Genomic DNA, 13246 nt, shown 5'->3' with positions numbered 1-13246 from the left:
CAGTTTTCTTACTACTGAAAAGAAGATACTAGTAAGGATTCCCTACCTAAACATCTAGTAAAACGCTGCAAAATGTTTGTTCCTGAGCACACACGAAAGCATGACAGGTTGAGTAATGAGCCTAGCTGAAAAACCCGCAGTTAGTTGCTAGGGAGAGGACGCTAAGTGTTGCTATGTGACGTCATCACCCCGCGTCTACAGGGTTTCCGGAAACGGCGCGGGGCCGCATTCTGCGCCATGGGGTCTTGGAAGCATGTGTTGCATTGGGGCGGGATGTTGCTTCGGGGTGGTAGCCGGGCCTCCGCTGCTCTTGGGAGAAGCCGAGTGTTGGTCTGTCGGCGCCAGGTCCGTGGTGCTGCTGGGCAAGGGGGGGCGGGCGGAACTAATGCTGTCGCGGTGAGGCCGCGGGTGCTCGGCCGGGGATCGACCGACCCTGGCCTAGGACTTGCTTTAGCCTCCCCTGTCTGTCCATCTGCTGGGCGGACCCCGGGACCCCAGCTCCATGGATGTCCCTGAAACATGAGAACATGGATGGAGGACTTGCACGTTTTGCTCTGTCAGTGCAGGTTTATTTAGATTATAGGTTAGAGGAAGTAACCACGAGGAAAACGAAATTCCTTAAACAGGCAGCTCTCTCTTTATTTTTAACGTCATTTTATCCTGGCGGGTAAATTTCAACTTCAGCAGAGTGTCTCAACAATTGTAATGAGTAGCAGTAGGTACGCTGGTGCCTACCTAGTGGATATAAGTAGATTAGAAAATAAACCCCTCTCAATTACACTCGAAAATAACTTTCCTGTACAGCATGATTCTGACGTGGCTATTTTAAAACTTTTTTTTTTTTTTTTAAGTTATCTGGCCCAGAGAGTGAGACCCTAAAACGAAGAACACAAATCATGTCCCGAGGACTTCCAAAGCAGAAACCAATAGAAGGCGTTAAGCAAATTATAGTTGTGGCTTCTGGAAAGGGTGGAGTTGGAAAGTCTACTACCGCAGGTATTCAAGAATATTAATTCAGATCTTGATTGTGAATTTAAGACAACTGGCAGTTGCATTGTGTTAAGATAGTTCCATTTTTAAAAGGTGATGATGAGGTTTCTAATAGCTAGTTAAATTCTGTATCAGAACCTGGCTAATTTATAGGAGCTTGTATTTTGGAGTTAAATAAATGTTGGTACATAGGCTGGACTTTGACACCTTCACTCCTTGAGGAAAAGGTGGTCAGATTTTTCCATCAGACTTTCTAAGTTTCCTTTAGTCTAAGGCCTAATATAAATGACTTAAAGGTTAAAATGAATTGCTTAAAAAGTTTCTGCCTAAAAGTTGCATTATGTTTATACCTGAAATCCAGAATTATTTTACAATCATAAAATTTTATCAAATTGCTATGCTTAGGCTAAGTACTATACAAAAGCATATAATTATGGTAATAGTTATTAAAGTAAGAATTATCCTTATTTTATGTAGGAGACTACAAACTTAGTCCAGTTAAATTTTTTTAAAAACAATTGAAAAATAATTTTGGGTGCACTCAGTAGTGTTCAGGATTTACTCCTGACTATGTTCAGGGATCACTCTTGGCAGAGCTTGGGGGACCATATGTGGTGTCAGGATTGAACCTGGTTAGCCCCATGCAAGGCAAACACCTGAACTCCTCTACTAGTTCTGTGTCACTAGTACTCAAGATTTTTATCAGGGCCAGAGAGGTAATATAGAGGTAGAGATCTCAGTAAAATTCCCAGTGCCACATATAGTTCCCCTAGCACCACCAGGAGAGACCAACCCCTGAGCACAGAGCCAGGAGTAGCGTAGTAGTTCCCGAGCACTGATGGATATGGCCTTGACACTCCATCCATTCTTTTTCCCCCAAGGCAAAAAGATTCCAGTGGAAGGTTGTGGTTCTGCGAAGTGAGCCAGCTCCACCTGAAAGTTTTTTAAAATTTATTTTTACTACTTTAGAGAAAGTAGATATCTTTTTTACTACTAGATATCATTTACAATGCTGTTCTGTAACAAAATGTGATTTATAGTATGAAGCTCTGTTTCTCAGTCTTGGAAACATGTTACTAGTATACCTTTTATTTTGATGTAGTATGTCTCTATTGCTGAGCTAAAAATGGATTTGGGCCTATTATTTTTTCCTTTATATCTTTAAGATTCATTGCATAGACTCTTTTGGGAACATATTTTACTACCTTAGTTTTCATCTGCTTTTCTCCTCTTTCTGTGTCCATAATTTCACGTATGTGAACATTTGTAAATTAGATATTTGGAATTCCTGCTTTACCAGTATTTATTTTTAGTATATATGCCTGAAGTGAGCATTCCAGCATTTAATTCAAAGATGCAATAAGATCATAACCATTTTAATCTATTAAAAGTGATAATTTTATATAAAACATGTATATGCACTAATGTTATTTTAAAGTAGATTATTTGAATAAAATTGTAACATTATAGCTGGATTTTTTTTAAATTAGAGAAATGTGATTTACAAAGTACAAAGTTATTTATAGTTGAGCTTCAGGTGTATAATATTTCATCACAAATTCCACCACCAGTGTATAATTGAATTTTTTGAAAGATTAATTTTGGGGCTGACATCTATTGCTTATATTGGAATATTTTGTTATTATTTTGTACCTCCTATATTCTCATTCTTTTACACTTGATCTTAGCCAAAAGGCCGAGAAGCGATATTCTCATTCTTTTAATAAGCAAGAGTTCTATGTTACAGTTTTCTGTGCTTTTGTAATTGCAGTATAAAATATTAAAAGACAAAATGAATTTTAGTATCAGTGAAGTTGCTAAATTTAATTACCTTTTTTTGTTTCTTATAGTAAACCTTGCACTTGCACTTGCAGCGAATGATTCGGTAGGTATTTTTTATAGAAATATTAATTTATTAAGATGTTTCTTAAGGTAATAATAAATAGCATATTTATGTTTTTTATTTACTGTGCCAGAAACTATAGTTGGACAATTGAACAATTGGACTATTGAGCATTGGACAATTGAATTTGTCTAAGAAATGAAAAATGCTGCCACGAGTGTTGATGACTATGGTAACCATTAATTTATTAATATTATAATAATCATTTTATAGTAATGATGGTGATGGGAAGGGAACACTCATTAAGAAATTCAGGGAGAACTGAAGAGATAATACAGCAGAGAGGATACTTGACCTTGCACGAGGCCCACTCAGTTTGAATCCCTGTTTCTCTGTATGGACCCATGAGCACAGAGCCAGAAGGAAGCCCTGAGCACTACTGGTTGTGGCCCCAGAAATCAAAGGGGAAAAAAGGAAATTCAGGAAGCCAGGACCAGAGAGGTATTATAGCAGTCAAGGTGCTTACCTTGAGTGCAATTGACCTGGGTTCTGTCCCCAAAGCTCCAAATGATCACTACCAGTGATCCTAAGCACAAAGCCAGGAGTAAGTCCTGAACACAGGTGGGTGTGGCCCCCAGACAAAATAAAACAAGAAATTCAGGAAGCCTTTAGAAACTAGAAGAGACAGGAAGTGGATTCTTCCCTCAAACCTCCAAAATTTTTGTGATCCTGCCAAGAGCTTAATTTTTACTCATTGAAATTCATCTTGGAATTCCGTGATAATTTTTTCCAGTGGAAGTTGAAAGACAAATGCAAGAAGTTATCTTTTTCGTTCTTGGAATTCCCAAAGGTGTTTTAATTTGCCTTCATTTTTGATAGTTTGACTAGAAATCTGAATGCAAAATAATTTCCTTTTTGAAAATTGAAAATAAGATTTCCTTTTAGCAAGCTAATGAAATGTCTGATGCTAGTCTTTTATTTTCCTTTGTAGTAGCCTGTGTTTGTTTCCCCCTCTCAAAGCTTTTAGGTTTTTTCTTTATGTGTTTTAGGGTTAAAGTGTCATAAATACCTGTCTAGTTGTTGACTTTAAATTGTTTTTCCTGTTTGGCAGTTGGCCAAGTGATATCAAGAATTGAGTTTTTTTTTTTTTAAACCTAGGGAAAATTTCTTTATTGATTCCTTTTTTGGTTATTTGGTTGTTCTTTCTTCAGAAACCTGATTAGGTAGATATCGACAATTTATGCTTATAAATTTTCTCTCACAGTCTTCATCTCTTTGTCTTTTGCTCTGTGTTTTGAAAGATGTCTTACACTGTTGCACACTGTGTAAGTAATTTTATTTGTGGTTGTTATTTAGCCTTCGTGTTTTTTGTTTTTTGAGCGTGTATGTTTTATAATTTATGCTATTATTATAGTAGAGCTAATAGAATTTTTAGATAAGTATAATGAATATATATTGAGGATATGTACTTGAACATTTTTTTATGTGGTGAAAAAATTTGACTGTCACATTGGCCTAGGAAAAAGGAATTTCTTGGACAGGTTATATACATAGCTCAAAAGAAGACTACTTTGTGGCTTGAGGTAAAGGCCTGATAGAAATATAGTGTGGATTTTCCCTGCGTTTCCCTGGTCTTTTATACTTTCCTGTGGAAATATATGACAGCAGAATTTGGGAATCATGTGTGCTATTCATTTAAAAATTGTATCCAGTGATGTATTAGAGCTGTCTCATACTGACTTGTGGGGAGCCCATTTTTAGATTTTCAGGAATTTTTCAGAGCTGTTGGTATCATGTTATTAGTTTAAAATAGGTGATAATAGGAGCATTGAAGCTATGGGAATTGGAATTGGTGAATGTTGAAAATCAGGTTTCTCACCCTATTCCAGCCAATTTTAAGCATTAACTTGCACACTACTGATCATACACATATTGATAGTTATATTTTTTTTTACAAATCTCATTCTCCCACAATGTACATTTAATCACAGTGGAGAAAAATATCAATACTGGGAGGGAAAGCATAAAGTTTCCTGGAAAATGTTGGCAAGTTCTCTGAGATTTATTTTTTGTTGTGTTGTTTTGTTGTTTTGTTTTTATTATTTGGTATTTGGGCAGGCTGGAGCGATAGCACAGCAGGTAGGGCGTTTGGCTTGTATGCGGCTGACCCGGGTTCAATTCCTCTGTCCCTCTCGTAGAGCCCGGTGAGCTACCGAGAGTATTCTGCCTGCACGGCAGAGCTTGACAAGCTACCCGTGGCGTATTTGATATGCCAAAAACAGTGACAACAAGTCTCACAATGGACACATTACTGGTGCCCACTCGAGCAAATCAATGAACAATGGGATGACAGTGCTACAGAGAAATTGCTAATTATGACAGCACTTATGAAGCCTTTAGTGTACTTCCTAACAAGAGTAGATACATGTGTCCTTTAGAGGTTTTATAATCTGTTAGGAAATAAAGGAAGATGAATGTCATAAAGTGACCAGCTATATCCAAAGTCAAATACAGTTGTGTGTCTAACATAGCTTTTTTTCTTGGCCACACTCAGCGTTGCTAAGGGCTTATTCCTGGTTCTGCACTTAGGGGTCACACTAGTGGGCTTGTGGGACCATATGGCATGCTGGGGATCGAACCTATGTGGGCCACATGCAAAGCAAGTGCCTTACCCTCTGTACTATTGGTCTGATCTCAGGTAAATTCTTTTTCTAGAGAAAATCATGAACATAATTATATTTGATTCTTATAGAAACCTGCAATGTGGTGCATATAGTATTTATCACTTACACAGTTTATTGATTCTGCCTTCTTGCTGCATTTCATCTACCAGGAAATATCCTTATATCTATTTCTGCAAGATTTTTCCAATATATATCTTTCTTCTTCCATATTCGCAGTTTAATTAAGGATGGTCTTATTTTTTTTCGATCATTTGTTTATTGAGGCTTCAAAGAGTTAATGAGAAGACTGGAAAGATAGTACAATGGGTTGGCTTGCCTTGCCTTGCACACGATCGACCAGCTTCAGTCCCTGGCATCCTATACAGTGCTCCAGCACCACCAGAAGTGATTCCTGAGTGCAGAGCCAGGTTTACCCCTGTGCACAGCCAGGTGTGGCCCCCATATCAGAAACCAAAATCACCCTCTCCCAAAAAAACACCCCAAAACAATAACAACAAAAATTAAAGTTATTGATAGCCTTCTCCATCCCAAGCCCTTAATGTTTGTGGGGAGGATAAAGAAGTGAATGACTCAGCAATGGAAAACAAATTATCAAATGCTTCCTTTTTAGCAGGTCCGATTTTGGGGGGGAGAAACTGCAAACAATAATAGTGAGTTTTTTTTATTGAAATATTGAATGTAAGCAAAGTAAAGTGAAAGTAAAATGAAATTTATCAGTTACACAGGTGGGGTGGGGGGCTGGGGGAGATGGGGGCGTGGGGGGAGGTATACTGTGATTCTTGGTGGTGGAATATATGCACTGGTGAGGGGATGGGTGTTCGAGCATTGTATAATTGAGATCTAAACCTGAAAGCTTTGTAACTTTGCACATGGTGATTCAATAAAAGAATAAAAAAAAAAAGAAAAAGAAGTGAATGAGATACATTTCCTGCCTCTAAGAAACTCACAGACCAGCAGGCCACAGCAGTGACCTTTCGGCAGTCCATGCACACATCCATTCAGTACATAATGCCAGATGAATTTTATTGAAGTTAGGAACTGTTGGAATTATGTCCTTGCTCAGAATCACAGATGAATGCTTTGGCTGGTATTCAAAGTCCTCCTTGGATTTGGCTTCCACTTACCAATTGTAGTTTTATTTTCAGCTCCTTTCCTAAAATGGTTCCAGTGCTTGAGCCTGGGTTACTTTACTTGCAGTTGCCAATTTGAGCTGGTTATGTTCTTAATAATTCCAGCTTTTCTTTTACATTTCTCTATGTAAATGTAAAAGAATTTTTACACTTGGGGGTGGAGTGGGCCTTACCCAGTGGTGCTCAAGGGGCTTGCTTGGGGGATGCTCCTTGTGATGCAGTTCCAGGGATCAAACCTTGGCCTCCTGCAGGCAAAGCATGCACTCAGCCATTGAGTCTTCTCTCTGGCACTCTTTTTTTTTTTTTTTTTTTTTTGCTTTTTGGGTCACACCTGGCGATGCACAAAGGTTACTCCTGGCTCTGCACTCAGGAATCGCCCCTGGTGGTGCTCAGGGGACCATATGGGATGCTGGGATTCGAACTTAGTTCGGCCGCGTGCAAGGCAAACGCCCTAACCGCTGTGCTATCGCTCCAACCCCTTCTCTCTGGCACTCTTGTTATTGTTATCTTGCTTTTCACCTTCCTTCAGCTTTCTATGCCTTGTCTTCCAGTCTGCCATTGATGGAGACGTTGGTTCTATTTGCTTAAGGTGCTTGTCAAAGGGGTTGATGGATACCCTTTTAGGATCCTTTTCTAGTACACTTGCACACTGCATTCTAATTTATACTGTATGAACTCCCCTAGCCCTGAAGGCAGTTCTATGAAGTGTTCTCTGAATTCCTCCTGTGAGGCTCATTTTTCCATCTTGTAAAATTCAGTGGCACCATTCACTTGTATTGCTACTGCAACTGTGTAATCATTTTGGCAATAACTAATATAATTATTTTTTATTGAGTATTTATTTTATGTTAAGCTCTTTTCATGATATAGTTCTTTTCGAAGTTTTGTTTTAAAAAACTGAATCACCATGAAGTATAAAGTTATTCATGATTGAGTTTCAGATGTACAGTATCCCAACACCAATTCCTTCACCAGTGTCTGAAATGGTATTTAACGCATTTACTCTTCATAACAATCATATGGGAATAGATACTTTTATGGTCCCCGATGTAGATAAGGAGCCAGAAGTATCAGAAGTCTGGAAGTTTAGTTCAAAATCAAATGAAGTAAATGGTAGGGCAAAGCTTTGAGTCTGCCCTAGGACTTATGCTTTCAGCCTACTTGCTATACTCCAATTTTAGGTGCTTTTGATGAAGAGATAGCAGCGAGCACAATGCTCTATAACTTAGGAAATATATATTCAGTGTTTTCTGTATAGATAAGTGGAGTGCATAGGCAGGTTTTCCTAGTAAGTAAGTGCAAAGTTTCATTTTCTTTTGTTTTTTATTGTCGTGGCATGAGAGGCCTGTCTGTTCCTTTGACTTAGTGGCCTACCCACTTTTTTTTTTTTAACATCTTAACAGGTGAGATACTACTTGATTCTGCTTATCCTCTTTTCATTTTATACTCTTTACCCAATAAAGAGTATATCTTTTCCCCACTCACGAACCTTAATCACAAACTGAAGAGAAATCTAGTCTCTCCCGGGTACTTAACACATCTGTCTAGTTGTCTTCCATAGAGTTTCACATGTATACAGAGAAGCATTCAGACTCGGCACACACCCAGCCAGGTAATGGAGCCATACTGTTCCTTCCTCTTCAGATCAGTCACCAGTTCCTGCTTGCACTTTCTAGAATGTGTCCCTTCGTTTCACTTCTTGTTGCCATTGCCTTATTATTTAGTCTTTGGTTATAGACTTTTTAGATGTGATACTTGCTATGCATTTTCTGTGATGCTTGAAGATAGGATCAGTGCTTTTCAGTTATTTTAAAAGATTATAATTATTGTTATTATTATTTTTTACATGTTTATCTCCTGATTTAGTCTGTGACTCTTTTGGGATGTAATAATTTTGGTTTTGCTTCTTCCCCTCATCCTTCATGCTGGTACATTGTGTGCTGATGGTAAAGTTGGTAATGACAATAAAACATGTTACGGTAAGGGTTAGCTCAGGAGTATACACACACAAACATGACGTATGAAATACATATATGATGAAATATATATTGGCAAATTCTGAGTGTTTGTTCAGTTTGCTTTATTCTGACTTGTGCTTCAGTCCTCACCCTTTTTCCCCAAACAAGTGTAAGAGTTAAACCTAAACGTTTTTACTGTATGTGAAGTGTTCAGTACACTACCTAACAGTAACTTCTACATCACTTTTTAGTGTTGATAACTGAATAAAGTCTTTTTTGTAAGCAGTATTTCAAAATAAAAGTTGTTAGGCATTTTGACCATTTTAATCAATTTTTTTCCCCATTGGTTTTGAGTCACATCTGGCAGTAGTTAGGTCTTAATCCTGTTACTCCTGGCTCTGACTTCTAGAATTGTTCCTTGCAGTGCTTTGGGGATTGAACCTAGGTCAGCCTTGTGCAAGGCAAGCACCTTATCAACTGTACTATCTCTATAGCTCTATTTTAGTAAGACTTTCTCTTTCTCTCTCTCTCTCTCTCTCTCTCTCTCTCTCTCTTAACTTAGTAATCATGAATTACAAAGTTGTTCATGGTTGGGTTTCAGATATACAGTGTTCCACACCAATTCCTTTACCAGTGTTTGCTTCCATCCGCCAGTGTCCTCAGTTTCCCTCTTTTGCAAAACTCTTATCTGAGTTTATACTGATTTTACATTGCTAGACTGAATCATTAACTAAACTTTTAATTATACATAAAAGATAGAAAAAAAGCTGTTATCTTCAAAGAGTTTGTGGGTTTTTTTTATTGACGTTTATCTTATCTCAAAATGTTTATTTTTTCTCATGACCACATTCCATCTCTACACTTACTCTTTGCAGAGTGTTGCCTTTTTCACATATTCTAGAATTGACTCTTTAAACATAATTAGAGACGTCTTAAGACTTTGAACTTCTGTGGTCATGTTAGGAGGAAAAAGCAGGACGTTTTAATTCAAGACTAAGATTTTGGTTTTTGAAAAGTTCAATAGTCTTGGAACAGCATACTCTGTACCACCATTTAACACAGATTATATTCATGAATAGTAACATGTGTAGTAGTTCACAGTCTAGTTTGGTGTTTCCCAAGGTCCAGTCTACCACCCACTCCTTGTTGGGCAGAGAGGGTTCTGGAATGATTGAGGTGGGTAGCAGTAGCTGTCGGTGCAACTGGGGGCTTGGGGTCGGTTTCTTTCTTTCTTTCTTTCTTTTTTTTTTTTTCTGATTTAAAGAAGGTAGATTTCCAGGGGCTTGCTGAGTTTTTTTTTTTTTTAATTTTTCTTTCTTTTTCCTGAAAAGGGATTGTGAGCCAAATAAGTTTGGGAACTTCTGATCTAACTTTTTTGGAGTTAGAGCTGTACTTAATTCTAGTTTTCCTTTTGCAAATGTTTAACATTTGCCTGTATTTACCTCTGCAGGTTGTACATACTTAAGTTGATAGTGCATTTAAAGCACTTAGCACAGTGTCTGGCAGATAGTAACTGCTGATAGAAATGTCCTGTACTCCAAACATTGGCCTGAATGCATTATTTATAATCTGAAATATTAGTTATTAATTATGATATGGACTTGGATTAAATATGGTTAAACTGTTTATCTCATAATTGCATATGAGAAATCCGATGTACCATCCTAGTTCATATGGTTTATAATCTTTAATTTATTGGTAAAGGGATTACACCATGTTATGGCTGTTTTGGAGTGAGGGTATGGTCAGTATTTAAAGCATACTTATTTTAGGGGGAATCATGGCTCAAAAAGTAAATCACATGCTATGTGTCCAGCCTGCTCTGAAGTGACAAGTCCCCAGCAACACTCTTTGGCATCTATTCAAAAAATTAAGTGACTATTTTAATTTTAAATAAATTGATTTACTTATGGATTCTTCCAGTTAGAACTCAGTGCTACTTGGCTTGTTTGTGCAGACTTGATGCTTTGGTGGTTCTGGCCTTGGCCCAGCTATGCTGGGGGCACCAGGATCACACCCAATGTGATGAGGAGACCATACAGTAGTGGGGATTGAACTGAGGGCCTGATTCATTCAAGGCCAGTACTCTAGCCCATTGATCTCTCTCCCTGGCCTCAAAGTATAGTTATTTTAAAATCAGAGGGGAAACTAGGGCAAATATTTAGAGGCAAAATCACAAAATTATTAATTATATTTTACTTCAATTCAAAGATAATTCTCGGGAAAAAAGATTTTTATCTTTTATTTTGAAGTAAAATTAGTTTTATTTAGAAATAGGAGAGAGAAAGTATACATTGCAGGCTTGCAGGCTGTGATGAGGTCAACAGAATATGCCTATTTTAATCTAATTTTTAATAGACGTATGATTGACACATAGTATATTTGTTTCTAATGTTCAGCATAATGATTTGTACATAGTTTAAAAAATGTATGTATAGTTAACATCCCTTATTATACATACAATTTCTTTTTTATTTTTACATACGATATTTTTTCTTTTGTTCTGAAAAATTTTAAGATCTACTCTTTTCAACTTTAAAATAAGCAGTGTGGGTCAGAGAGAGAACTCAAAGGGTTTAGTCCATGCATTGCTTGTGGAAGTCCTGGGTTTGATTTCTGGTACCTCTTGGTCTCCTGAGCACTGCCAGGAGTAGCCTTGGGGTTCAACACCAGGATTAACCCTCAAGTACAGAGCTGAGCATAGCCCTTGAGCACAGACCCAAAACAAAATGTAAAAATATATAATCACTGTGGTATTATTCATTACAGTCGAAGTGCTTTACATTACTTCCTCATGATTAATTTGTTTTATAAATTGAAGTTTATACTTCTTGAGCCTTTTACCTCATTTTAAGGCTACCTGCAATCCCCAACCTCCAAATCTATTCTTTGTATCTATGAGCTTGGTTCTTAATTTTAGTTTTAGATATCACATATAGATGAGATCATATTGTATTTGTCTTTCTCTGATTTTACTGACCATGAAGCTCACCAAGTTCACCTTGTGATATCTGGCAAGATTCTGTTCTTTTTATGATGTAGTAATATTCTCTTGTTTATCTCCCTCTGTATTTATGCACCAGTTTTTTTTTATTTGCTTTTTTGCTTTTTTGGGTCACACCCGGCGATGCACAGGGCTTACTCCTGGTGCATGCACTCAGGAATTACCCCTGACAGTGCTCAGGGGACCATATGGGATGCTGGGAATTGAACCTGGGTCATCCATGTACAAGGCAAATGCCCTTACTGCTTTGTTATCACTCCAGCCCACACCACATTTTTTTTAAATTTATTTTTTAATTATTGAGTCACAGTGAGGGTACAGTTACAGATTCACACATTTTTGTTCTTGTTATTCCCTCATACAATGTTTGAGAGCCCATCCCTCCACCATTGTCCATTCTCCAACACCAATGAACCCAGTATCCCTCCCACGCCCCCAGTCCCATCCCCCTACCCCACCCTGCCTCTGTGGCAGGGCATTCCAATTTGATATCTCTCTTTCCTTTTGGGTGTTGTGGTTTGAGATAGGGGTATTGAGTGGTCATCCTGTTCAGTCTCTAGTCTACTTTCAGCATACATCTCCCTTCCCAAGCAGGATCTCCAATCACATATTACTTGGTGTTCCCCTCTCTATCTGGGATGACTTTCCCCCAGCGTGTGAGGCCAGCTTCCAAGCTATGGAGCCAACATCCTACACCACTTTTTCTTGCTCTGTTTATTGATGGGCACTTAGATGTTTTTCATATGGGAAGAAGTATGTTTTATAACTGCAGTTGAGTGAATAAATTTTGGGATTGATTCAGAAAACATATTTGTAATTAGAGTAAAGCCTTTTCTAAAATTAATTTCTCTTAGGATGAGAAATGAAAATACTCATCAGTTGATGAATTTTCTTGCAAATATAATTGTAATCTATGTACTACACATTTCATACACACACACACTATATATACCTGTGTGTGTGTGCATGTGGGATTAGCACTTTATAATGTACAAACTTCTGATAGAATGCTTATTTCTTATTCATTCACATGTAGATTTTTCATTTGTTCATTTATTCATTAAACATTTATTGAGGTCTTGTTGTCTAGGTGCTTTGCTTGGCAAATAAGTTCAGGTACTGCTCCTGTTTTTGTTTTGATTAATTTTCAGTCTCAGTAACTTTTGCAGTGGATTTTCTTTCTTTATTTTTTTTGCACTTTTCGAGTCACACCCGGCGGTGCACAGGGGTTACTCCTGGCTCTACACTCAGGAATTACTCCTGGCGGTGCTGGGGGACCATATGGGATGCTGGGAATCGAACCCAGGTCGGCCACGTGCAAGGCAAACGCCCTACCCGCTGTGCTATCACTCCAGCCCCTGCAGTGGATTTTCACTACCAATTGCAGCCAATGTGTGACTTGATGATTCTTTGACTTGTCTCCAGTCAGCCTCTCTTTCTATTTTCCATTTTCTGTTTTTTTTATAATTGGTATTCTGGTTTATTTCTTTTTTATTTTTAATGAATCACAGTGAGATACAGTTACAGACTTACAGGCTTATGTTTCAGTCATACAATGATCGAGTACCCATCCACTAGTGCCCATTCTCTACCACCAATGTTCCCAAGGGACCCTACTGGATGCCGGGAATTGAACC

At 37.9% G+C, this 13246-nt stretch overlaps 1 protein-coding gene across 4 annotated transcripts in view; it reads left to right on the top strand.

Moving 5' to 3' along the window:
• The first annotated feature begins 224 nt into the window (after positions 1-224).
• Positions 225-13246, top strand: part of NUBPL (NUBP iron-sulfur cluster assembly factor, mitochondrial) — a 211904-nt gene continuing 198882 nt past the window's right edge. Inside the window, exons 1-3 of one of the 4 annotated variants that reach the window (XM_004612155.2) lie at positions 225-345; positions 852-996; positions 2841-2875. In XM_004612155.2, coding sequence (XP_004612212.2) covers positions 238-345; positions 852-996; positions 2841-2875 — 288 coding nt within the window. In that variant the 5' untranslated portion in view covers positions 225-237. Of the gene's footprint in view, positions 346-851; positions 997-2840; positions 2876-13246 lie in introns of those variants that run through there. The other 3 variants (XM_055131554.1, XM_055131557.1, XM_055131556.1) reach the window with 3 other exon arrangements.

The sequence above is a fragment of the Sorex araneus genome, chromosome 3 (assembly GCF_027595985.1).
Source record: "Sorex araneus isolate mSorAra2 chromosome 3, mSorAra2.pri, whole genome shotgun sequence".
NCBI lineage: Eukaryota > Metazoa > Chordata > Mammalia > Eulipotyphla > Soricidae > Sorex > Sorex araneus.
Note: the sequence above shows the minus strand (reverse complement) of the source record. Positions and strands in the feature narration are given on the sequence as shown.